General features: G+C 35.8%; 1 protein-coding gene across 1 annotated transcript in view; it reads right to left on the bottom strand.

The window, feature by feature from the left end:
- Positions 1-27,776, bottom strand: part of FANCC (FA complementation group C) — a 167,218-nt gene that overhangs the window by 14,928 nt on the left and 124,514 nt on the right. Inside the window, exons 9-11 of the mRNA XM_044661369.1 lie at positions 26,521-26,620; positions 8,968-9,043; positions 253-334 (exon numbers count right to left, since the gene is read on the bottom strand). Coding sequence (XP_044517304.1) covers positions 253-334; positions 8,968-9,043; positions 26,521-26,620 — 258 coding nt within the window. The remainder of the gene's footprint in view (positions 1-252; positions 335-8,967; positions 9,044-26,520; positions 26,621-27,776) is intronic.

Here is a 27,776-nt window from a genome sequence, read left to right as displayed (position 1 = left end):
TTGATCTTTCTTCACTCTAATCCATTTTACTGAATCTTCCTAGATTAATCTTCACTCTTTGCTGGAAAACAAAAACTGAAATCATCTTCTGTAGCTCCCTACTGCTTAAAGAATAAAACTACTAAATCCTTCATGATGACCATAGATCAAGTGCTTAACTCCTATAACCCCCAGCCCCAGCTCCACTTCCAAAAATATGGGGTAAATATAAAAATACAAAAGAAGCAAAATACAAAAGGTATTATGGCTCACTGAGTACTCTGGTCCTCAACTATTTTTTTGAGTATTTTTGAAATGTGATTCAAGTGCTGGCACCAAAGTCCACGTGGTAAATCTAGGAAGAAAAATTTAAAAAAAGGAGAAATAAAATATATTGGAGGTAAAAGCTCTAATTAAAATCTAGAAATCTTATCTATAGCAAGCTTTATGCTATTTTTCAGTTATGAAAACCACATCAAATACATACTATTTTTCCCCCAGTCATATCTATTATGTATCCTTGTTATAAAGCCCATGGAACAGAGTTTCATCTGTATTACACAGGGCTAGAGTTCAAAGGATTCTTCAAATCAGGCACAGTGTGGGCAGAGATCGTATAAGCTTCCTGGAATTCAGAGTTACTGTGTCCCTGTTTTCCCAATTCTATGCCTCCTCTGATCATAAAAGACCAATTATATCAAAATATGTGGTGACTTTCCAAAACATTCAATTGGGGATTAGGAACAAACTATCCAATTAACTCTTTTATAATTATGATCTAACTCAGTCTACAATATCTCAGTATATGGGTAGAATGATATAAAAACAACCCTCTTCTCTGAAGTTTACATTTATTGTTTCATGACTATGTTATGATTTTGAACATGTCCAAATATTTGAATGCCTACAGTTTAAAATCACATGGAATAAAAAGTTCTGGCATTTTCATATAGTCTAAAACCAATATCCCTCAAATTTATATGAAGCATATAGCCAAATGCATGAAATATATTTTATCATTATTTCTTAGTTATATATCACAGAGGTGACTAGCACAATATAAACAAAAACCCAAATCTGAAGTCATTAACATTATATTACAGCTTAGGAAATTAAAGGTGCTGGACCTTTATTTAAGTTGTGTTTTAAAAAATAATCACTAGACAACAGTTCTAAATGAATCTGTTTTCTGCAAATTACTACCAATACCTGACACCAATCCCTACAATCTTCCATGAAGGCATATTAGATTCTGAGGCTGAGAATTTAAGAGTTGGCTCAATAATCTTTAAAATTCTGATAAGCCTAGCTAATTATTTGAAGGGAATTAAGAATAATTTTGATACCCATCAACTTCCTTTCTCCTTATTTATTTTGTGATCCAGGAAACTTAAAAATACTAACACATCCATCTGCCTTGTGAAGCTATCAGATCTTACAGGAATACTTTCTTCAGAGATTATTTTGTATCCAATACATAATCATTTTGATTTAGCTGGCATGAGATGAACCAATACATATGCAAATAGGTCTATCCTTATGTAAGGCAGTCATACTCAAAGAAAGCCAACCTTTCCTTTTTCCATTGCTTTAGCAACATGTTATAATGGGAGTATCACAGGGAATCAGAAGGGATTTCCAAGCCAATCAAATAAATCCAATAGAACTATCTACTACCTATATCTAATCAATTCTAGAACTATCTGTTTTCTACAACTGCATTAATTCTTCATTTGTTTATTTTTAAAGTCCTCAAAATAATTTATTTTGAAAATACTGGTGTCAGTAAAAATTGTTCTTTGGGTTCTGCTTATTTCATTCAGCATCAGGTCATATAAACCTTTACCAGTCTCTGGGAAATTATTTCACAATTGCATTTTTAATGTAAAATTAAATTTATTGAAGGAAAAAAGCACTAAAGGGAAATATTTTGTTAATTTTTTCACCTTTCCCTTTCTTCGAGGTTCGGATACATTGGACTCCTTTCTAATTGTCTGGGTCAATACTATCTTTCCTTTAGATTTCAAGCTTTTGATTATTAAGAACAATGCTTCCCCATTTTTTAAAAATCATTTATTAATATTCATTTTTAACATGGTTACATGATTCATGCTCCTACTTTCCCCTTCACCCCCCCCACTCTCCCCCCACCCATGGCTGATGCACATTTCCACTGGTTTTAACATGTGTCCTTGTTCAAGACCTTTTTCCAAATTGTTGATAGTTGCATTGGTGTGGTAGTTTCGAGTCCACATCCCCAATCACGTCCACCCCAGCCCATGCGTTCAAGCAGTTGCTTTTCTTATATGTTTCCTCTCCTGCAGTCCTTCCTCTGAATGTGGGTAGCATCCTTACCATAAATCTCTCAGAGCTGTCCTGTGTCATTGTATTTCTGCTGGTACAGAGACCCATTACATTCAATTTTACCACAGTGTTATTGGTCTCTGTGTACAATGTTCTTCTGGCTCTGCTCCTTTCTCTCTGCATCTGTTCCCGGAGGTCTTTCCAGTTCACATGGAACTCCTCCAGTTTATTATTCCTTTTAGCACAATAGTATTCCATCACCAGCATATACCACAGTTTGTTCAGCCATTCCCCAATTGAAGGACATACCCTCCTTTTCCAGTTTTTTTCCACCACAAAAAGCGCAGCTATAAATATTTTCGTACAAGTCTGTTTATCTATGATCTCTTTGGGGTAAAAACCCAACAATGGAATGGCTGGATCAAAGGTCAGGCAGTCTTTTATAGCCCTTTGAGCATAGTTCCAAATTGCCAGCCAGAATGCTTGGATCAGTTCACAACTCCACCAGCAATGCATTAATGTCCCAATTTTGCCACATCCCCTCCAACATTCATTACTCTCCCCTTCTTTCATTTTAGCCAATCTGCTAGGTGTGAGGTGATACCTCAGAGTTGTTTTGATTTGCATTTCTCTAATTATTAGAGATTTAGAACACTTTCTCATGTGCTTATTGATACTTTTGATTCCTTTACCTGAAAATTGCCTATTCATGTCTCTTGCCCATTTATCATTTGGGGAATGGCTTGAATTTTTGTACAATTGATTTAACTCCTTGTATATTTGAGTAATTAGACATCTCTCAGAGTTTTTCGTTATAAAGATTTTTTCCCAATTTGTTGTTTCCCTTCTGATTTTGACTACATTGTTTTTGTTTGTACAAAAGCTTTTTAGCTTTTTAATTTACATTTTGTAATTTTCTCTAAATCTTGCTTGGTTTTAAAATCTTTCCTTTCCCAGAGATCTGACAGGTATACTATTTTGTGTTCACTTAACTTATTTATAGTTTCCCTCTTTATATTCAAGTCATCAACCCATTCTGAATTTATCTTGGTGTAGGGTGTGAGATGTTGATCTAGACCTAATCTCTCCCATATTGTTTTCCAAATTTCCCAGCAGTTTTTGTCAAATAGTGGATTCAAGTCCCAAAAGTTGGGCTCTTTGGGTTTATCATATACTGTCTTGCTGATGTCATTTACCCCAAGTCTATTCCACTGATCCTCCCTTCTATCTCTTAGCCAGAACCATATTGTTTCAATGACTGCTGCTTTATTAGTATAGTTTAATATCTGGTACTGCTAGGCCCCCTTCCTTCACATTTTTTTTCATTATTTCCCTTGATATTCTTGATCTTTTGTTATTCCAAATGAAATTTGTTAAAGTTTTTCCTAATTCAGTAAAGAAGTTTTTTGGTAATTTGATAGGTATGGCACTAAATAGGTATATTAATTTGGGTAGGATGGTCATTTTTATTATGTTAGCTCATCCTACCCATGAACAATTAATGACTTTCCAATTGTTGAGATCCAGTTTTATTTGTTTGGAAAGTGTTTTGTAGTTGTTTTTGTATAATTCCTGTGTTTGTTTTGGTAGGTAGATTCCTAAGTATTTTATATTGTCTAGGGTGATTTTAAATGGTATTTCTCTTTCTACCTCTTGCTGCTGTGATGTGTTGGAAATGTATAGAAATGCTGATGATTTATGTGCATTTATTTTGTATCCTGCAACTTTGCTAAAGTTGTTGATTATTTCTACAAGCTTCTTAGTTGATTCTCTAGGATTTTTTAAGTATACCATCATATCATCTGCAAAGAGAGATAGCTTAGTCTCCTCATTGCCTATTTTGATACCTTCAATTTCTTTTTTCTTCTCTAATTGCTACTGCTAGTGTTTCTAGTACTATGTTGAACAATAGAGGTGATAATGGGCATCCTTGTTTCACTCCTGATCTTATTGGGAAGGCTTCTAATTTATCCCCATTGCATATAATGCTTATTGATGCTTTTAGGTATATACTGTTTATTATTTTTAGGAAAGGTCCTTCTATTCCTATACTTTTCAGTGTTTTCAATAGGAATGGATGCTGTATTTTGTCAAAGGCTTTTTCAGCATCTATTGAGATAATCATGTGATTCTTGTTTGTTAAACTGTTGATATGGTCAATTATGTGCATGGTTTTCCTAATGTTGAACCATCCTTGCATTCCTGGTATAAATCCCACCTGATCATGGTGGATGATCTTCTTAATTACTTGCTGGAGTCTCTTTGCTAATATTCTATTTAAGATTTTTGCATCTATGTTCATTAGGGAGATTGGTCTATAGTTTTCTTTCTCTGTTTTTGGTCTACCTGGCTTTGGAATCAGTACCATATTTGTGTCATAAAAGGAATCTGGTAGGACTCCTTCTTTGCTTATCATATCAAATAATTTGTATAGTATTGGGATTAGTTGCTCTTTGAATGTCTGATAGAATTCACTTGTGAATCCATCAGGTCCTGGTGATTTTTTCTTAGGGAGTTCTTTGATGGCTTGTTCAATTTCTATTTCTGACATGGGATAATTTAGGTATTCTATTTCTTCTGCTGTTAATCTAGGCAATTTATATTTTTGTAAATATTCATTCATATCTCCTAAATTATTATATTTGTTGCCATATAATTGGGTGAAATCATTTTTAATGATTGCCTTAATTTCCCCTTCATTAGAGGTGAGGTCTCCCTTTTCATCTTTAATACTGTCAATTTGGTTTTTTTCTTTCCTTTTTCTTATTAGATTGACCAGTACTTTGTCTATTTTATCTGTTTTTTCAAAATACCAGCTTCTAGTCTTATTTATTAATTCAATAGTTCTTTTACTTTCGATTTTATTAATTTCTCCCTTAATTTTTAGTATTTCTAATTTAGTTTTCATCTGGGGGTTTTTAATTTGCTCACTTTCTAATTTTTTTGAGTTGGATACCCAATTCATTAATCTCTGCCCTCCTTAATTTGTTATTATATGCACTCAAGGATATAAATTTCCCCCTGAGTACTGCCTTAGCTGCATCCCACAGAGTTTGATAGGATGTCTCATCATTGTCATTCTCTTCAATGAAATTGTTGATTGTTTCTATGATTTCTTCTTTGAAAAATTGGTTTTGGAGAATCATATTGTTTAATTTCCAATTGGCTTTTGATTTGCCTGTCCAGGTGCCCTTACTGATTATTATTTTTATCGCGTTATGATCTGAGAAGGTTACATTTATTATATCTGCTCTTTTGCATTTGTTTGCCATGATTCTATGCCCTATTACATGGTCAATCTTTGTAAATGTACCATGTGCAGCTGAAAAGAAGGTGTATTCCTTTTTGTTCCTATTTATTTTTCTCCACATATCAATTAAATCTAATTTTTCTAGGACTTCATTCACCTCTCTTACCTCTTTCTTATTTATTTTTTGGTTTGATTTATCTAGATCTGAAAGAGGAATATTTAGATCTCCCACTATTATGGTTTTACTATCTATTTCCTTCTTGAGCTCTGCCAGTTTCTCCTTTATGAATTTGGATGCTATACCACTTGGTGCATACATATTGAGTAGTGTTATTTCCTCATTGTTTATACTACTTTTAATCAGGATGTAATGACCTTCCCTGTCTTTTTTAATCGTATCTATTTTAACTTTGGCTTTGTCAGAGATCATAATAGCCACTCCTGCCTTCTTTTTCTCATTTGATGCCCAAAAGATTTTGCTCAAGCTCTTAACCTTAAACTTGTGTATGTCTACCCGCCTCATATGTGTTTCTTGTAGACAACATATGGTAGGATGTTGGTTTCTGATCCACTCTATTTGCTTCTGTTTTATGAGCGAGTTCACCCCATTCAGATTCAGAGTTATAATTATCAGTTGTGCATTCACTGACATTTTTGTATCCTCCCCTAGACCCACCCCTTCTTTTTACACTATTTTCTTTTAAACCAGTGGTTTGCTTTGAGCCGGTATCCCTTATCCCCTCCGTTGATTGACTTCCCTTTCTGCCTCCTCCCTTGTTATTCCCCTATTTTTGTTTTTAAAGCCCTAATGAATTCCCTCCCCCTTCTTCTCCCCTCCCTTTTTTGACCCCCCCCACTCCCCTGCTCCCCTTGGTTTATCCCTTCTGACTTTCTCAGTAGGGTTAGATAGAGTTTTTTATCCCAATGGATAATAAAGCTACTCTTCCCTCTCTGGGTTAATTATACTGAGAGTAAGGTTTGATTATTACCTCTTAATGCTCTCTTCCTCGCCTTCTTATAATAGTATTTATCCCCTCCCCTTCCCATGCCCTCTTTGTGTGTAATAGAATATCCTATTTTTCTTATTTACTCAGATTTCTCTTGGTGTCCCCTTCTATTCCCCCCCCCCCCCACCTCTTTCACACCTCCCATGTCATCTTAGACCATTTAGTATCCTGTCTTCTCCCTATGAATTATTCTTCTGGTTGCTATAATAGTGAATAGAGCTCACTACAGAGAATTATACATAGCATTTCTCTACATAGTAGATAATTAGATCTTATTTAAGCCCTTAAAGAGTCAAATTTAAAAAATTATGAGTTTTCTTTTTTTTCCCCTCTGTTTCTTATTTACCTTTTCATGTTTCTCTTGATTTTTGTGGTTGGATATCAAACTTTCCATTTAGTCCTGGTCTCTTTTGTGCAAAAACTTGGAAATCTTCAATTTTGTTGAATGCCCATACTTTCCCCTGGAATTATATAGTCAGTTTTGATGGGTAGTTGATCTGTGGCTGAAGGCCCAGCTCTCTTGCCTTTCTGAATATCGTATTCCAAGAATTGCGGTCTTTTAGCTTGGAGGCTGCCAGATCCTGTGTGATCCTTATTGCTGCTCCTTGATATTTGAATTGTCTCTTTCTGGCTTCTTGTAAGATTTTTCTTTTACTTGAAAGCTCTTGAATTTGGCTATTATATTCCTGGGTGTTGTCTTTTCTGGGTCTAGTGTAGAGGGTGATCTATGGATCCTTTCAATGTCTATATTGCCCTCTTGTTGTAGGACTTCGGGGCAATTTTGCTGAATAATTTCTTTAAGTATGGAGTCCAAGTTTCTATTAATTTCTGCTTTTTTCTGGAAGACCAATGATTCTCAAATTGTCTCTTCTAGACCGGTTTTCTTGGTCTGTCACATTTTCATTGAGATATTTCATGTTTCCTTCTATTTTATCAGTCTTTTGACTTTGTTTTATTTGTTCTTGTTGTCTTGAGAGATCATTGGCTTCTAATTGCTCAATTCTAGCCTTTAGCGACTGGTTTTCCTTTTCAATCTGGTCATTTCTGGTCTTCAGTTGATTTGCCTCACTTTCCAATTGTGAAATTCTGCTTTTAAACTGTTATTTTCTTGCCAGATCTCCTCCATCTTCCTCAACATCTCATTTTTGAACTCTTCAATAGCTTGTGACCAGTTTTCATTGTTTTGGGAAGGTTTGGATACTTGTTTGTCCTCCTCTGTTGTCTGGATTTTCTCTGTGTAAAAGTTGTTGAGTGTTACAGAGTTTTTCTTGATAATCTTTTTCTTCTGGGGTTCTCGGCTTGCCATTGTTAGCCCCGCCCCTTTTCAGCTTTGTCTTCACACTCAGGGTCTGCCTGCTCTTTCTAAGCTCCCGAGGGCTCCGGTCTCCTTGTCCTCGGGGTCAAGCCTCCTGGTTGTCCCTGGTCTGCCCCTCTGCCCGAGGCTCCTTCAGCAGTCTCAAGGGCTGCTTCCACAGTCGCGCTCCCATCTGCACTGGGTCCCCACTCGAGGTCCAAGCCTGGGCTCGAAATCTTTGTCTGCACCTAGGGCACTGCCTTCACCTGCTCAGATGCTCGGGAAAGTCCATGTGCTCAAGATCTTTGTCCGCGCCTAGGGCAATGTCTTCACCCGCGCAGATGTTCAGGAAAGTCCGTGCTTGTTCTTTAGCCATTTGGGGTCCTACGTCTTGCAGCTCTCAGGTACAAGCCCTGGAGCTGCCAGCGATTTACTGGTTGCCCCAATCCTGCTTTCACTGTTGTGCGTTGGCCTTGGCGCTGTGCGTGGTGTGGGTGGTGGTGGAGGGGCTTCTTTCTCTTGCGTTTTAGTAAGCGCTGTTTCACCCCTTTATAGCGTGGAAATGCCCCGATTCCACATACCTTCAATGCTGCACCCTGTTGTGGGGTTCTTTCGTTCATCTGGATTCGTTTTTATGTCCCCTTGAGGACTCCTGTATGCTTCCGTTAGGAGAGATCAAGCAGCTGCTCCTTACTCTGCCTCCATCTTAACCGGAAGTCTCAATGCTTCCCCATTTTTAAAAGCTTTGTCTCACAATTCCATGTTCAAGCACGTATCAAATATTTTTTGTCCAAAAGAGGGCAAAAATGAAATCTGGAAAATCTATGTTCAAATGTGAGGCTGCACATTATAGTGAAATAGTTGGCATTATGAGGGAAAGATATCAGGTATCTACTCCCACTTCTGCTCCTCTACCAGCTATCCTGAACATCAAAATATTCTCTGTTTAGGGATAAATTTTGTAAAATATTACTGGAGCTATCTGTGGGAGTGTTTCAAATACTAGACAGTTTTCTTTTTTCCTTTTTCCATTTTATAGGCAAATCTACCTGAGAAAACATATATCTCAATATCAATGTTCCGAAATGTTCCCAGAGATAATATCATCACTCCTAAAATCTAGTTCAACTTACCTTTTGGGTTTTGGAGTAATATCATGATAAGAGATGGAGAGGCATAAGGGAAGTAGGACTTAAGTGGAAACTTCAGCTGCAACAGAAAAAATATCATTTTAAAGCTGAAAGAGATATTAAAGTCAGCCAGTTTAGGGAATTCTTATAAGAGGAAAGCAATTAAAAAACAGAAGATAAACATTTCCCTCCATTTTAACTTAAGAAATGTGCGCTAAAAACTGGTTAAGTGAACAACCCCCAAAAAGAATCATCAATATTTGATATCAACTTGTAATAAGGTCTGTTGTGGAGAAGTCCAGGAGTTGTGCTTTTCACCATATTTACTAATAATGAGGGTAAGGGCATATAGACAGTATGCTAATTAGATCTGCAAAGAATACTAAGCAGGGAGAGATAGCTAACATAGTGGGTAGAAGAGTCCAAAAAGATTTTTATAGTCCAGAATGTTAGGCTAAATCTAATAAGTAAAACTTAATTGGGAACAATGTAAAACATCTCCCATGGGTTCAAAAATCAAATTTGCAGGTGGGGAGAATATAATTAAGTAGGAGTTTGTATAAAAAAGATCTGGGGATTGTAGTGGATTTTAAGCTCCAAAATGTCAATAAGTAGGGCATAGCAACTGAAAAAATTAACTCCATCTTGGGCTACACAGTCTGATATACCACTATAGCACGTGGATGACCCTGAGTTTCAAAAGCTATGCCAACTGAATGCAAGCTTAGAGAGGTTCTACCAAACTAGAAAGGCTAAATATAGCCTCAACAATAGATTGTATCTATTTACTTTTAGTTCCCTCCTAAATTGTACTTAAATTGTGCTTTGTGTTTACATTACAAACATTTACAGATTATTTATAACATGTTGCTTGTAATATAGTAAAGCAATTAAGTAAAACTAGTGCAATGACTTAATTTGAAAATGCATGCAACATTAAAATCTGGTGCAATCGGGGGCAACTGGGTAGCTCAGTGGATTGAGAGCCAGGCCTAGAGATGGGAGGTCCTAGGTTCAAATCCGGCCTCAGACACTTCCCAGCTGTGTGACCCTGGGCAAGTCACTTGACCCCCATTGCCTACCCTTACCACTCTTCCACCTATAAGTCAATACACAGAAGTTAAGGGTTTAAAATTTAAAAAAAAATTTATAAAAAAAAAAAATCTGGTGCAATCGAACATAATGGACTTCTCTACTAGCAGCAATGCAAGGATCCAGAGCAAGGCTGAGGGACTTATGAGAAAGAAAACTAGCCACATTCAGAGGAAGAGCTGTGGGAGGAGAAATACAGAAGAAAAACAACTGTTTGAACACATGGGCTGATGGGGATGTTATTGGGGATGAAGACACTAAACGGTAACTCTAGTCCAACTATCAATAATATGGAATTAGGTCTTGATTGATGATACATGGAAAACCCAATGGAATTGTACATCAGCTAAGGGGTTTTGGGGAGAGGGAAAGAACATGAAACATGTAACTATGGGAAAATATTCAAAATAATTTTAAAAAAAGAAACTAAAATCCATAACACCCTCCCCGCTCTATTTTTTCTCTTCCTCTTTGTCCCCATTGGGCAGCGGAGGGGAGGCAATTTCTTGTACCAAATAGGCATAGTCAAGCAAAGTAAATTCCCTCAATGGCTGTATATCTCATTCTTCACCTTGAATTCATCACCTCTCTCAAGGTCGGCATATTTAATCATCAGTTCTCTGGGATCATAAATGGTCACCGCATTGATCAGAGTTCTTACAGCTTTCAAAGTTTGTTTTTAAAGTGTTGTTATTGTATAAACTGTTCTCTCAGTTCTGCTCATTTTATTCTTCATTTGTTTATTTTTAAAGTCCTCAAAATTGTTTATTCTTAAAATATTGGTGTCAGGAAAAACTGTTCTTCTGACTCTGCTTACTTTATTCAGCATCAGTTCATATAAACCTTTCCATGTGATTATGAAATTATTTATTCCATCATTTAAGGCACAATAGTGCATTGATTAACCACATCTTATTCAGCCATTCCTCAACTGATCAACATCCTGTTAAGTTTCCAGTTTTTTTCCCACCACAAAAAGAACTACAATAAATATTTTTTGTATATAAAAGGCCTTTTCCTCTGTCTTTTAGTTGGATCACTGTTAAGCTTTTTGTATAATAATCTCAAAATGCTTTCCAAAATGTTTATACCTATTCATAGGTCCAACACTCATGCATTAATGTGCCTGTTTTCCTACAACCTCTCCAACATTTTTTATTTCCTTTTCTTCTGTCATCTTTGCAAATCTGGTAGGTATGAGATAGAATCTCTGAACTGCTTTAATTTGGACCATGTCCATTTTCTAAGAGCAAGGACAGTGGAGTACACAGAGTGCATCACTACCAAGTTGGCCACTTGCTGATACATTCTTTAGCCACTGTAAACAATGAAATAAAGAAAAATACAAAAATAACCTCAGTCTTTTTGTGGCCCTTTTCCAATATGTAGTGGCAGAAGTTACTAAAAGCATATATTTTTTAGATTGTTTACAAATATCCAATGACTGCACATACTACTGTTAATATTAAACTGAATCATTCTTGATATTGTTGCTAAAAACAAAACCAGAAAGGAAGATGCAACTAAATAGAAGGGTGGCTCTAGGTTTTCTTAGGGGAAATATGGCAATCAATAAATGAGCATTAATTAAATGCCAACTACAATATGCTGGGTACTGGGGACACAAAAACAAAATGAAAGTCCATGGCCTCAAGGAGCTTACCTTCAATAAGAAAAGATAAATATCTACTTATACAAGTATACAAAATAAGTAGTAAAGATACACACACACACACACACACACACACATGTGTGTGTGTAAAACAAATTAGCTGAATTGATCTTTTTATCTTCATTCAAAGGCAATAAGAAACATCATTTCATGGGGCATTTAGTATTTTAGTATTGCAGTGCTCATGATAAGTATTTGTCAAAAGATAACCATTAAAATAATTGCAGCATAGATGTCAACATCTGTTTCAAAGGGTGAAGAGGTAAAGGATGAGATTCTCCATATTAAATCAATATGTACTTTGTTATTCAGGGACTTCAATTCAACAACAGCATACGCCAGAGGAACGAAAAATATGGTAGAAAATAATAGTTTCATATTGGGGAATGAGCGTGTCAAAGGGAGCAGATAGCTGAGAAGGATTAGTACTGAGAAACATATCTGATTTAGCAATTAAAAATCATTAGTTACTTCGAAAAAAGCAGTTTCAGATGAGTGATAAGGTCAAAAGTAGGACTTACACTGATAGAAACAAGACCTTTATACGAATATATGATGACACTGAAATAATGGAATATTATTCTTTTAAAAAATTTTTATTTTTCTATTAATTAATTTATTTAGAATATTTTTCCATGGTTACATGATTCATGTTCTTCCCTCCCCTCCTTCCTCCCCCTTCCCTGAGCTGATGAGCAATTCTATTGTGTTTTACATGCATCATTTGTTCAAAATCTATTTTCATATTATTAATATTTGCAATAGAGTAATCCTTTAAAGTCAACATTCCCAATTGCATCCCCATCAAACTACGTGATCAATCATGTTTTTCTTCTGCATTTCTGTCCCTACAGTTGTTTCTCTGGATGTAGATAGTGTTCTTTCTCATAAGTTCTTCTGGATTGTCCTTGATCATTACATTGCTTTTAGTAGCAAAGTCTGTTACATCCAATTGTGCCACATTCCTGGTATAAATCCCACCTGGTCATAGTGAATAATCCTTGTGATAACTTGCTGTAGTCTTTTTGCTAGTATTCTATTTAGGATTTTTGCATCTATGTTCATTAAGGAGACTGATCTATAGTTTTCTTTCTCTGTTTTTGGTCTTCCTGGCTTTAGAATCAATCAATGTGTCATAAAAGAAATTTGGTAAAACTTTCTTTACTTATTTTGTCAAACGGTTTGCAAAATATTGGGATTAGTTATTCTTTAAATGTTTGATAGACTTCACTTGTGAATCCATCTGGCCCTGGGGATTTTTACTTAGGGAGTTCTTTAATGGATTGTTCAATTTCTTTTTCTGAGATGGGATTGTTTAAGTATTCTATTTCTTCTTTTGTTAATATAGGCAGTTTATATTTTTGTAAATATTCACCCATTTCACCTAGATCATCATATTTATTGCCATATAATTGAGCAAAATAGTTCTTAATAATTACCTTAATTTCCTCTTCATTTGAGATGAGGTTGTCCTTTTCATCTTTGATACTGTTAATTTGATTTTCTTTTTTTTTATTAATCAGTACTTTATCTATTTTATTTGGTTTTTTTTCAAACTACCAGCTCCTAGTCTTATTTATTAGTTCAACAGTTCTTTTACTTTCAATTTTATTAATTTTTCCTTTAATTTTTAGGATTTCCAATTTGGTTTTTATCTTGGCATTTTTCATTTATTCTCTTTCTAGTTTTTAAAGTTGCAAGCCCAATTCATTGACTTCTTCCCTCTCTGATTTGCTGATATATGTATTCAGGGATATAAATTTCTCCCTGAGTACTGCTTTGGCTGCATCCCATAGATTTTGATATGTTGTTTTCTCATTGTCATTCTCTTCACTGAAATCAGTAATTGTTTCTTTGATTTGTTCTTTGACCCACCAGTTTTGAGGAATTAAGATATAATTTCCAATTAATTTTAAATTTGCCTTTCTATAAGCTGTTATTGATTATGACTTTCACTGCATCATGGTCTGAAAAAATTGCACTTATTATTTCTGCTTTCCTACAGTTGTTTGCCATGTTTTTATGTGCTAGTACATGGTCAATCTTTGAATATTTTATTTATATAATATACATTAATATTATATAAATATATAATAATAATATAGCATAAAATTATATAATAATATAAGGTATATTTTAAAAAGGAATATTTTATATATTATTATGTATTTATATATATATATGAATATCCCTTCTTTTCAGCAGCACATGACACATACGTAAAGATTGACCATGTACTTGGAATATTATTAATAATAATAATAATGGTAAAACTTGGGGCAGGTAGGTGGCTTAGTGAATTGACGTATAGAGATGGGAGATCTTGGGTTCAAATATGGTCTCAGACACTTCTTAGTTGTGTGACCCTGGGCAAGTCACCCCACTGACTAGCCTTTATTGCTCTTCTGCCTTTGAACCAATACAAGTATTTATTTTGAGATGGAAAGTTTGAGTTAAAAAATAATAATGGCAAAACTTTACATGGTATGTAAATGTTAGTTACTATGACATAAATTGTGATCATATAAATTTAAGCTAGAAATTTGGCAAATCATTCTCCTTTCAACATATAGAGAATGTCAATAAAAACCTAGGGGAATGGCCAAAACTGGCAATCTGATATAAAAATAGTATGATGGATTTAAGGTATGTCTATCCTCTTACCTGAAATAATAAGCTAGGAGTTAGATAGAGAATAGAAGCAGGAAATTAATGGAACATGGTGAACAAAGACAGACTGTCAGGGGCAGATGTGGCCTTAGAGAAATCTGAACCCCAAAACCTAGCAAATACATTCAGGGCAGGGTGTGCTTAGGAACAGCTGAGGCAAGTGGCCTCATCCCACTCCATGTGTTGGGTGTGATCTATCACAGCTGATTCAAAAGCAATAACCTTTTACTCCCACAGCTCTCTGCCTTCTGTAGTTAGGATGTATACTTAATGTTTTTAGATAAGGATTTTAATTTTATGAAATCATAAATACTTTGAATACTAAGAGTGTGAGGGGAAGACAGGAAGAATTTCTGGACGGGAAGACAGCAGAGGGCCAATTTGGCTCCTATATAATTGTGAGGATCTGGTTCAGGCACTGCTAGATCCCTGCTTGTTCATGGTAAGCCTTTTTGCCCCAAGTCTGGTATCAGCTTTTACAAATGATACCCAGTGACCACATACTTATAGTTACACAAATGACAAAAAGATAAAGATAAAACAAGGTCCCACTGTTTGTGACTATACAAAATCATTTGATGTAACAGAGCAAAATGTTCCCTTAAAAGCTTCTTTCCAACATGTATATGTCAAAATTATATAAAATTTATTAAAAGATATAACACAGATAAATGTTTTCATCAATTATAAGACAGTGTAAGATAATGCATGCTTGTTTGCCAATAGATTCTGCCATCATCATGGGAAATGATCCTATAGATTAATGAATCAACACACATTTATTAAACATAGATTATATTTCAAACCCTGTGTGTAAGTGTGGATTTTGGGTAAATCAAGGATAACTAAGCACTCCTCTTGGAAGGGGATTGGAAGCTGACCCCATGGAACTCTGAGAGAATTCCATTTGGGAAGGGCCAGCAGCAAGAGGAGTTTGGAGGAGAATTCTGAAGATCCTCAGCTGTCACTTCACTCCTGACTGGATGAGGAGCTGGGGGGTTGGTGCTTCGGTTGGGAGGTTGAGATTTTGGGGTGGACCCTGAGTGAATTGGCCAGAGAGCCTGAACTTCTGGAGGGTTCCTTTCCCTGATCCTGCCTGAACCAATTTATCCTGTTACCTCCCTCATATATTTAGTTTACAGATATTTAATAGGAGATTGTAGGGGGAAGAGTGACCAAGCTTCTGAAGAAGTCCAGAGCTGTTATCCTAGGGAGAAGACATAGTTGATAGAGTAGTTCATCCTTTCCCTTTTTCCTTGATTCTCCTATATCATTTCCCCTGTACCCCGAAATTAAGTTACCCTTTAATAAACCCCTGTTAGTTTGATACTTAAAGTCTGGAGCAGTTACATTGATGGGGGAGGTGAACTGATCTTGTGGCTGAGGAGAAGACTAGTTCCAAAGTCCATCTTGAGGAGTAAAGCTACTGGGACTTAGAAGTTGGGGAGAGGCTTGTCACAACAGGGCTGGCTCTGAGGGTGGGATCCCATCCATTAGGGTCACAACTGAACCCCAACACCTTCCCTCATCATCCCCACTATAGCCTACCAGATTTTGGGAACTGCCTTGAGAATTATTCCCTCATAAGTCTCCTGTGTGTGTGAGTGAGATGTTAGTTATACTGGCCCATTGAAAGCTATCAAGTCTAGACACCCCCCCCCCATCAGTGCTCACCCATACATATGTGGCAAGCCAGAACCAAGAAAAGAACCTAATTTAATAATTTTTAAAAAGCCATTTATTGAACCAAATTCAGAAAAGCAGTCAGAATGCAGCCATTTTAGATTAGATTCTCTCTAGTTATAGAAGCCTCACAAGGACAGAAAGTAAAAAGCCTTCCTAGCTAAGCAGATACATTGAAGCAGATATATTGAAACATGGCTTGGGAAATGGGAAGAGCTTTATTTATGGTACTGAGATGTTATGTGTTGTATGTATGTATGTATGTATGTATGTATGTATGTATGTATATAACTGTTATGTTATATCTTTTGGAACTATGATGTATGGACTCTGGACAAAGACTATACTGAATTACATATTAAACTTCATTCATTTAATAGTTTCTTACAACTAGTTAAAGATGGAAATAGAAAAACTGATAGCACTTACTCCATCATTTATGGCAGCTATTGCTTCATTTATGCAGATGTACTGGGTGCTAAAAAAGCTGATGGAATAGTTATTGGGACACAAGTGACTTTAGCAACTCTAAAAGCTGAGTTAGCTAAAATGATAAAGGAAGAAATAGCTAAAATGGGGGGAAAGACAAATGGCCAGGACAATATATTAATAATTACGGAGACTAATGACAAAGAGAATACAGACAAGCAGGGCAATGATACTGAAGGCAAAGACACCACAGTAAAAGGGGCAGAATCAACCATTCCTCTCCTTCCTTTACATGACAAGGCGATTTTGAAGCAAGACCAGGGGATTGTCCATTTAAAAACACATACCCCATTTACCAGCAGTGATCTAGACAACCTAAAAAAGAGATTTGGTGCAAATGGAATTCACAACCCCAACAATGCTTTAAAAGAGTTTAGGTGTGCCCTCAAGATTTATGATCCGTCTTACCGTGACTTGAAATCCTTATGGAAGAATTATTTAGCCCAGCCCAAACCCAACAATTTATTAGGGAGACCAGGGAAAATAATCACTTGACATTATGGCCAGAAGTATATAATGACATGGAGTTGTCTAACCCACAAAACCATGCTTATTTGAAATGCTGTAGGGAAGATTTAATGGGGGGAATGGCAAAACTAGCTAAAAGACCAAATGTCTGGACTCAGTTTGAGGCACTTAGGCAGAAAGTTGGAGAACACCCCAATACCTTTCTTGACTGGGTCCTTGAAGCTGGGTAACTCATTCTTGGGTCCACCGGTTTGGGGTGGGGGCAAAACTTGCAACACATACACAGACAATTCATCAAGGGAAGTAGTTTACCCATCAAGTCTTACTTCTAGATTCAATGTCCTGGGTGGGGGGAATTGCCTTTGGAAGAATTGAGGAAAATAGTAAACTATATCCAGTCAGGATCACAGGGGATGGTAGAGAATAAACAGAGTGAGAAATCAAAGGACGACATGATTAGTGACCTTCAGAAGCAACTGAAAAAAGCAAAATCTATACTTAAACAAAAAGAGATTGAGGAAATAAAAAATTTAGCAGCCCTGCAAGCTAAGAACATGCATAGATCACAATACTAACCTAGATAGAACACTGACATAGGAAAATGCTATCTTTGTGAGAAAAGGAGCCATTTTGTAAAAGATTGTTGACATAAACAACAAATTAATTTCAAAAACCCAAATAGCACTAATAATCAAAGGAAAACTTACTCTAATAGCTATTCCAATTCAAAATACAATCAAAATAATTCTTATGCTAGGAAAAACAATAGATGCTGCGATCATGAATGTAGGGGTGCAAGAAATACACACAGCAAATCACCAGACTTGGGTACAATGGAGAGGTACATATCACAAGGAACAAGACCACGATATTCAGGTACACAATCTAGTGCATGAAGCCAGGACTCTGTGTTAGCACTCAAAATCATAGGGAAAGAGTACAAAGGCAAGGAAGGGACAAAAAGCTAATTAGACAAAAATTGGAACTTTAAAATAGTGGATGGGGATGGTGGAACAATGACTAAAAGCAAAGAAACCTTAGATGAAAAATGCAGTTATAGAAAGAATTGCCAAGTATAAAAAATGACATTTATAGGACAGAAACAGCAAAGATAATAAAGGAAAATCAAAACAATATACAAACAGACATATTAAGAAATATAAAAACATGGAACGAGAGTACAAGAGACATGATAATGGGGAAAAAGCAAAAGCAAAGACATAAATCAAAGCAAATCACAATAAAAAGCAAAGACAAACCTCAAATCTGCAATACATAAAGAAAAAAGAATCCATAGACATGTAAAATCAAAACACAACGACAGAAACTTTACCACAAGATCAGTTCACCACCCCCCTCAATGCTCCACACTTTAAGTATCAAACTAACAGGGGTTTATTAAAGGGTAACTTAATTTCAGGGTATAGGGGAAACGGTATAGGACAGTGATGGGCAAACTATTCCCCACGGACCAGATCCAGGCCGTAGTTTGCCCATCACTGCCTTAATCAATTCCCTAATCACTACATCTGGATGTGAGGGCATAGTGATTAGGGAATTGATTAAGGCAGTGATGGGCAAACTACGCCCTGGATCTGGTCCGTGGGGAATAGTTTGCCCATCACTGGTATAGGAGAATCAAGAAAAAAGGGAAAAGATAAACTACTCTATCAACTATGTCTTCTCCCAAGGATAGCAGCTCTGGACTTCTTCAGAGGCTTGGTCATTCTCTTCCCCCTACAATCTCCTATCAAATATCTGTAAACTAAATATATGAGGGAGGTAACAGGATAAATTGGTTCAAGGGAAGGGAACCCTCCAAAAGTTCAGGCTCTCTGGCCAAACTGGAAAATTGCTGTTCAATGTCTTCTTTGTTGGTATTTGTGATCTCCCAAAAGTCACTCATAAAAGTACAGAGGAACCCAATTCACTCAAGATCTACCCCCAAATCTCAACCTCCCAACCGAAGCACCAACCCCCCAGCTCCTCATCCAGTCAGGAGTGAAGTGACAGCTGAGGACCTTCAGAATTCTCCTCCAAACTCCTCTTGCTGCTGGCCCCTCCCAAATGGAATTCTCTCAGAGTTCCATGGGGTCAGCTTCCAATCCCCTTCCAAGAGGAGTGCTTAGTTATCCTTGATTTACCCAAAAACCACACTTACATGTGCGAGTTTTACAGAAACAATCCCTACTTACAAGGAAGTTACATTTTAATAGGGGAGACAACAAGCACAGAAAGAATAAACATAAACAAAGAAAAATAAATGAGTGAATAAATAAGTAAATATAAATTTAAATAGCTAAAGAGATGACTGTGTATTTGATATAGAAAACTGTTGCAGTTTGGGATAAAGTTTGCTTTAAAGGAGGATCACTTTGGTGGAAGTATGGGTGATGGATTGGAAAGGAGAGAGATAAAGAGAGAGGGAGGAGGGGAAGCTCACATCAGATAGCCTCAATCTCCCTAATAAATAAGAGACAAAGTCATGGGCTGAGAAAGATGGAAGAAGTATTGGAGAACTGAGAGAGAAACAAGGTTTGGAAAAGCTTTTGTGGTGAGGGACATAAAGAATTTCAATTAGGGAGGAACTAAAAGATTGCTGTGATTCAGTGAGGGTCCATTTAAAAATGGATAACATAAATTTATAATATAGCCCATCAGCCGGATTGTGGTTTCCCTCTTCTCTGTTCAGCAACATGAGCAGGACTGAAGGAGCTGAATGTTTTCAACCAAAGCAGTTCATGGCCAAGGTCTGTCAAATGCATAAGTAGTGACAGGACAGGGAAGTAAAGGGCTTGATTATAAGACAAGAGAAAATTGAACTGATTTATAAGGTTAAGATTAAAAAGGGAGGGAAGTAAAATCAGAATATTAATGCCCCGAGAAAGTACTGAATGGTGAAGGGACAAAAGAAATCCGTGAAGATAAAGAATGACTTTAGAAAGGTTGAAACAGAGAGATAGAATGATAAGAAGATAAAAGAATGTCAGAGTTTTAAACTAGGGAAATGAAACACTTGTGATGATGTCCAGTTTGTGGAAGGTATTGTGCTGATGGCATCAAGACATGGAATGTTGCAGAACCTCCTAAATGATATCTAAAATTACTCAAGAATTTGATAATGATCCCTACAGGAAAAATCAAGTGGAGGGAGGGAAAAAGGATGAGAGGAAAGAAGGAAGGATAGAAGTGAAAGGAGGAGGTAGAAGGGAGGGAGGAGAAAGAGAAGGAAAGTATGTATTGAGCACCAACGTTGTGCCAGTAGTTAAGCACTTTACAAATATTAGCTTATATGAGCCTCACAACCACCAAAGGAATAGGAACTATTATTATCCCCACTTTGCAGAACAGTAACTGAGGCAGTTAGTGAGTAGTTGGGGCAAGATTTGAACTTAGGTCTTTCCAAGTCCAGACCTAGTGCTCTATTCACAGCAATGCCTAGCTACTTCCTGATGAATACCAATTGTTCAGAATATGGATGAACCACTAAGGAGCTGGTTCTTAATTTCCTATCCTAAAATTTGGATAGGCACTGCAAATGCACAAGGATCTGTGTCCAGAATTAAACAGGATCAGAATGGGCCGCTTATCTTTTAGAATACTTGTATTTTTATAGTGATATAATATGACTGAGTCCTAGAATACTTGTTTTTGAAGATTTAACTTCAAGGGTTAAAAGCAGAGGCAAGCTTCATGTTAGGCTGTACAAATTACAGTAAAAAAACAATGCAAGAGAAGCCGCATAACAGGAGTTATCAGAGATGTGCATGACTGGAAAATGAGAGAGGCTGCTTTATGGAGAAAACTAGGAGAGTTAATAGAAAGGATATGTTGGTATTGATATGCAAGCAGTGTCAAGAAATCTAAGGAAGGCGCTCAGTCTGCTGGGTGAAACTATGGAAGATTTATGGAAATTCCCATCAATACTATCTCATCTACTACCTCTTTTGAGAACCAGATAGACACAGTTCAGAACTCTGAACATAAGAGGCTTGGGAACAGTAGTGTCCTCTGGAACTCTGGTCCTGTTTCCAGGCCAGCCCCCTTAGCCATCATTGACAGGAGAAAAGCATTATGGAAAAGGAGCCTACTTTCTTCACCACTACCAATATCACCCACTCACCAAATGTCATTGATGCCTAATTCCATAGCCCTGGACAGGTAAATAGGACAAGCAGAAATGGCACCAACAAAAACAAAGATGGAGAAAGTAGCCTGAATGAACCAAGTATACGTTAAGGAGAACCGTGCTAAAGATGACTTAATTAAGGTGGTTGAAGGAGGGGGAAGATACCAAAAACATGGGGCAAAAAGCCTCAGACCCAATTAAAAAAAATAAAGGCAACCAAGAGAATATCAATTACTATCAACCTATATGACTACTTTCATGTCTATACAAAAACTTTATGAGAATCATTTTTATAAGAAAGGGATATCCGATAAGAAAATTAGTAAAGAACAAGCAACCTTTCACAAATGATATCCAACAATGGACCCACTATTCCACTTCACAATTAACTAAAAGATATAGCAAATACAAAATTCCATTGTGCTTGAAAAGCATTTAATGAGGTAGAATAAAATATTGCCGTGGAATCTTTTTACAAGCTATCTCCTATTCCTTGAAAGATACAGTTGATATAACTGTTTAACAGCCTTCTGATCATAAATACTAAATAAGGGATAAGAGAAAGAGCCGCATGCTTGCCAAAGGTATTCACCAAAGTGATAGAAGAGGGGCAATGCAGAGTCCCAGGGGATAAAGTATTTATTGTGGATGATAAAATCCTATATATTTGCTGGTTTTCTGATGATATTGTGCTGTTTGTGCCAACACCCAGAACATGGTAGAGTCTCCTGGAAGAGATCTGCAAAAATTCAAAGGAATCTGGCTTAGTTTTCCACATAGGAAAGAATAAGTAGATGAAGAATGTCTGTTGGCCAGATTATAAGATGGATAACTTATAAAGAGCATGAGCATGTGTACATGTACACACACAAATAGTACAGGCAAGAAAAGAGTACAGATGGACAGTTAGTTGGACTATTAGATTGAAAGGAAGAGGAGGGGGGAGAATGGCTTGGACTGCCTACATGAATTTACAAAGTTGCTTTAACAGCCCCCAACTTTTCATGAAAAAAAGCAAAGGTCTATATTTTTAATACCAATATTCTACTGATGCTACTATGGCAGTGGAATATAATAATCTTCAAGGGATTAAAAATTAATATCACATGATGGGCAAAAGAATCGTTTGTTGTGCCTAGGATACAACATATAATCAATGCCAAACTTAAGAACAAGAATAAAAGATGTCACCAAAGAATTATAAGAATGAAAGAAAATATGTGGTCATGTATATTGAAGCTGAGGATGTAGGAAAGGAATGACAGATAAAAAGTCAGAGTACTCCACTGATAGCTTAAGAATGTCAGGAAAAAGTGAAGGTCACTTCAACACTTTGTATAGAACTCCGGTGACAAATTTATTGGAAGAAATAAACAAGAAGGAATAAATAAGAGCCAAATAAGATGGGCAGGCATGGATGCCTTGTTGGAAGGAACTTCCCAATTGATGAGATCAGAGATCCATTTGATCAGGAACATGTTGTACATGTAGATCTGTATGTGTGTGTGTATGTGTAGGTCTTTTCTTACTGTTTATAACTTTCTTGAAATGTAGTCCCAATAGTTAATTACATCACTGCATAATTTTAAATTATTTTTCAAAACTTTTGGAACAAATTTTCAACTTTACCAGTAGCAAGTTTAGCATATTGATCATCCCAGTCAATCCAACAAGATTTTCCATATTTTGCTAGCTTAATAGGTGAAAAGAACCTCACAATTGTGTTAATTTGCACTTGTGTGGTTCTGACCATTTTTCAAGTGGTTCTTTATCACTTTTATTGCATTTAAAAGTATTTACTCACATACTTTGCTCTAATATTTAATGGAGATTAGCTTTTAATCTATTAGAACCAATTCTTCTGGAAAACCAGTTTGATATCAGACTACAATCAGACATATTTAATGTAAAGATTTTGTATAATCTCTATGTCTTCTGATTCTTGTCATACTAAATTTATTTGTGCAAATTAAAAAAAATTTAACTTATCAAGGTGACCTAAAATATTGTATTACCGCTTCTATATCTGGTCACCAATTTTTGTTCGTAATTGTGGGGAAAAAAAAACCCTGTTCGTTTCTAATTTTTATGGTATGACTTTTTTTAGGTGGATTTCCAGCTATACAAGAGTAATAATAATAGCTATCCTTTATAGAGAGCTTTAAGGTCTGTAAAACACTTTACAAATAGTATCTCATTTTAGTCTCAAAACAATTCTGGTAGGCACTTTTTTTTTGTTACTTGTATAATACTTTTTGTTTGTTAAATGGAATTTCTCATCTTTTGTAATGAGGATGATTTCTATGGATTAATTTTGTATTATTAACAATGTATTTATTTACTAATATTTTCATTCATTTTCTAAGGAAAGGGTTAGGGATAAGGACTCTCTAGATCAGTTCTCTATCAGCAACACACTGTGTAAACAGATATAAATTAGTGTCTTTGTTAATTCTTATTCTTTCTTTACTTATTGCTATAGCTAGCATTTTCTAGTGCCACATCAACAAATAATAGTGGAGGAAGTAAATATTCTTGCTTTACTCCAATCTTATTGGAAAAGTTTGCATTGTCAATTATAAGTTATATTTTCTTTGGGTTTATATCTTTATATCTTTTGATCATATAGAAAATTCCTTGTTACACAATAATGTGTTAAAATACAAAAGCTGAGTGTTGGGGTACACACCTATAATCCTAACTACTCATTGAGGCTGGAGAATTTGTTGAACTTAGGAGTTATGAAATTCAATGAGATAAACCTATTACGGTAAGTCCCTGAGGTTAGGGGCCAGACAGCTGCCTAACATGGAGTGAGATAGCCCAAGCTGGAAATGAAGCAGGCGAAAATTCCTGTGTCAATTAGAAGAAGGACTGCCCGTGGCCCCGTTTTAAAACAAAACCAAAATAGAAAACTGGTTTGGAATCAAAGAGACCTGGGTTTGAAACCTCCCTCTAAGTGTTACTAGCTATGTGACCCTAGTAGAAAAGTCACTTTCGAACTTGTTTTTTTATCTGTAAAATGGGTACAATAGTTTCCTACCTACCTCACAGAGTTGTGAGGATCAAGTGAGATAACGTATGTAAAATACTTTGCAAACTATAAAGTGCTACATAAATGTAAGCCATTAATATTTGTTAGCATTTTTACCTCACTATTATTGATGAGAATAAGCACTGAATAGTGGATAAAGATCCACCTTTGGAATCTAAAAAATCCATTTTCAGGTACCTAAAATACATATTAGCCATAAGACTATGGGCCAGTCACACAAATCTCAGTGTACAGGTTATTTTTTTAAGATTGTAAATTCTACTATGAGGTACACTTACTGACACAACAGTATACTGATTGTATCTTTGGAGACCTTCTCTACCAAGAATTCCCCATACTAATAAAATCACATGTCTGGACAACATTCCCTCCCCTCCCACTGTTTAGCAGTAGTATTGATGATTTGTTTTCTTTTTGTGCTTTATCTATACTTGTTGCAAAGAAGACATTCTTTATTTTTGTGTTTAAGATAAGGTAGTATACAAGCTACTTGTTATTTAAAAGTTTAATAGAATTCACTTATGAATTCATCTAGACCAGAAGTTTTTTCCCTTTTTGGAAAAACAAAACAAAACATGGTTCCTGATATATATAGCAGGCACTTAAGGTTGATTAATCCATTCTTCCACCAGTTTCTATTTTATGATTGAATTAATCCCCTTCTGGGAAATGGATAGAATGCTGGGTTTGGAGTCAGGAAGACTCATCCTCCTGAGTTCAAATCTGGCCTCATTAGCTTTGTGATCCAAGACAAGCCCTGTTTGCCTCAGTTCCCTCATCAGAAAAATGAGCTAGAGAAGGAAATGGCAAACTACTCCAGTATCTTTGCTAAGAAAATCCTAAAAGGGGTCAGAAAGAGTTGAACACGACTGAACAACATAACCTCATTCCTCCTCTTAGCTATAGTTGCTAAATTTGTTTTTTTTTCCACCAGATCCTGCTATATGGCTCTCTTTCTTTAAAAAAAAAAGCTGTGTTAGAAATTTACAGTTTGTATTTACAGAAACAAATACTCTCTTCTCCTTTTCCCTTCTTCTTTCAAGCCAAACTCAAATACAAAAATTATTGCATCTTTCATCACTCTTTTTTGGTAACTGACCTATTTGTAGTTTGGTTAGAGGTAATTTTACTAATCAATGCTTCTGACTTTGGCACACTCACTCTCCCTCTCTGAGCTCAGAACCTCTGCTTATTTTATCATATTTATATTGCTGTAACTAACCTCTTTTTACTTTTCCTTGCCTGGCACAAATTAAGGGAAGTTCAAAAGATTCCTACCTCTGGGCTTGAATAAATATTATGTAGTAATATATAATGAACTAATTCAAATATATGAAGATGATGGTCTTTCCCTAATAAACAAATGATAAAAGGATATTAACAGTTTCCAAAAGCTAAAATCCAAGTGATCAATAGTCATATTAAAGAACTGCTCCACAGAGATACTAGAAAAACAGAGGCAGATTTCACCTATCACTCTACCCATTTCAGTTTTTAAAACATGAAACAGAACCACGGTTTTTGGGATACTCTGTATGTACCTGCATCTACGTTTCTGTACACATCAAAATGAGTGTTATACATAAAAGAAAGGCCAATTAGGCACCCAGAAGTGAAAAGAAATTATAGATTAAATAGGAAATGGTGTTGCTTTTTATGGTTGTCTTCCTTGTGTACCTGTTTTTTGGTCACTTCTCTGTGTAATTCTCCCTGAAAGGGATTCATGCTTTTTGGCCTCTATTACTTCTGGGTCACCTCTTCTCTGAAGTTGATGTGAGGGGGCTCAGGGCCTAATTGAAACTTATTCATTGTCACTATTATACTGCATCGCCTCCTGCTCTAGACATCCATCTCTCATTTGGGCTTGACGTCTCTATTTAAATGCACAGGGAATAATTACAAACAAAGTAATTGAGAATTTCCAGTAGCTGTTTCTAATATAGGTGATACATTCTCACATAACACTTCCCAGGTAGATCAAAGAATGCCTAATATTGGAGAAGGGGAGTTCAAATGGAACTTTCAGGAACACGTTCCAGATCAGCAGACAGCAGAAATGGTAGGACACCACATCCTCTGTTTAAGTGAATGCTTATATAACTCACTGCTCTGCCACAATTTTGGAGAAGTATCTCTAGCTATGAAGGTAAGGGACTGACAAAAAGCATCTTCATTAAAATGGCTTTGCTTTAACTGACTGCATTCATTTAACAGTTTATTCTCAGATAATTCAGTACACCAGTGTCACAAAAAATAAGACTTTTGTGATAATTAAGAAAATAATAAAATATGACAAACCTGTTTGTTATCTTTCTGGAAGGCTTGAACAAAGCACTGGGTAAACACTTGTATAATAGTCAATACTTCAGACATTCCATTGGTTTCCAGTAGTACAATCCTAAACATTGTAATATCAAATTATGATCATTTTCATTATTAATAAAATAAAATTAATAACATTAGCAATAATAATATTAATCAACATGAATATTAATAATATTAACAAATGTAAGTCACACTGGCATTCATTAGAATGAGGAAAAAATAGTGAAAATAGTCTTTTTATGCTATAGCCTTGAGTTCCCTCAATTTATCACATTTCCTAAAAACTGTCTAAACATTCTGTTAAGCAAAAATTTTATTTCTGTGCTTTTCTGTAATTCAGGCTAAGCTTCATTACGTGTTTTTCAGGAGCCTTCATTCAATTAACAATGATAAAAAAACAAGCAACTGTAAATCTTCTTAACTTTGTAAACTGAGAAACAAAATCCAAATAGCCAAAGTGACCTACAGACAAGCAAATAAAAGATCTAGGAGAAGCAAACAGGTCTAGAATTGCTATGGGTTTTCCCCCCTGTCTGATACAACTCCTCTTTTAAAAAAAGACCACAAAATCCCCTCCATAAACATATATAATCAAAAATGTTTATCTTTAATTAAGAAAAGCATTATTTTATTATTATTATTTCTATATGCTTTTATCTAAAACATCAATCTGATTCTCAATCATATTCAAAAAGTTTTTTCCTTATCTTATTTAAAACTTCCCATTTAGAATATCTATTCTTTATAAACAGGGTCTTATTACCATCAGATGTAACAGTTGCTTTGTTGGGGGGACAGAACAATTTTAGAAGCAACATTTCACTTCTTAATTTTATCCTAGAAAACCAGCCCATCCACAAAGGATTGTCTATAAATGTCCAAAGATGATTGGAAGCTCCTATCTTCAATTCAGTTTCAAAATGTCATGTTAAGGGCTTCCTACAAATAGCCAGTAATAACCCAGCCACGCCAGTGATCACCTTATCTCTGTAATTTATACAGGGAGACCTAATTCATTTTTCAAAGAGCTAAGACAACTAAAACTAATTTTCCCAATGGCAAGATATTTTGAAGAAATACGGCTCATGAATTTTAAGGTTATAACACATGGCTTGTTTTCCTTTCAGAAGCATGCTGTAACAAAATCAGCACAATTATGGTCTAAAAGCTTCTCTTAAGAGTCTAAATCAGCTCCTAATGAATGGTTGGCCCTCATGTGGTGAACTGAA

The sequence above is a fragment of the Gracilinanus agilis genome, chromosome 1, assembly GCF_016433145.1.
Source record: "Gracilinanus agilis isolate LMUSP501 chromosome 1, AgileGrace, whole genome shotgun sequence".
Lineage (NCBI taxonomy): Eukaryota > Metazoa > Chordata > Mammalia > Didelphimorphia > Didelphidae > Gracilinanus > Gracilinanus agilis.
The sequence above is the reverse complement of the archived record's forward strand: the minus strand, read 5'-3'. Positions and strand labels throughout refer to the sequence as shown.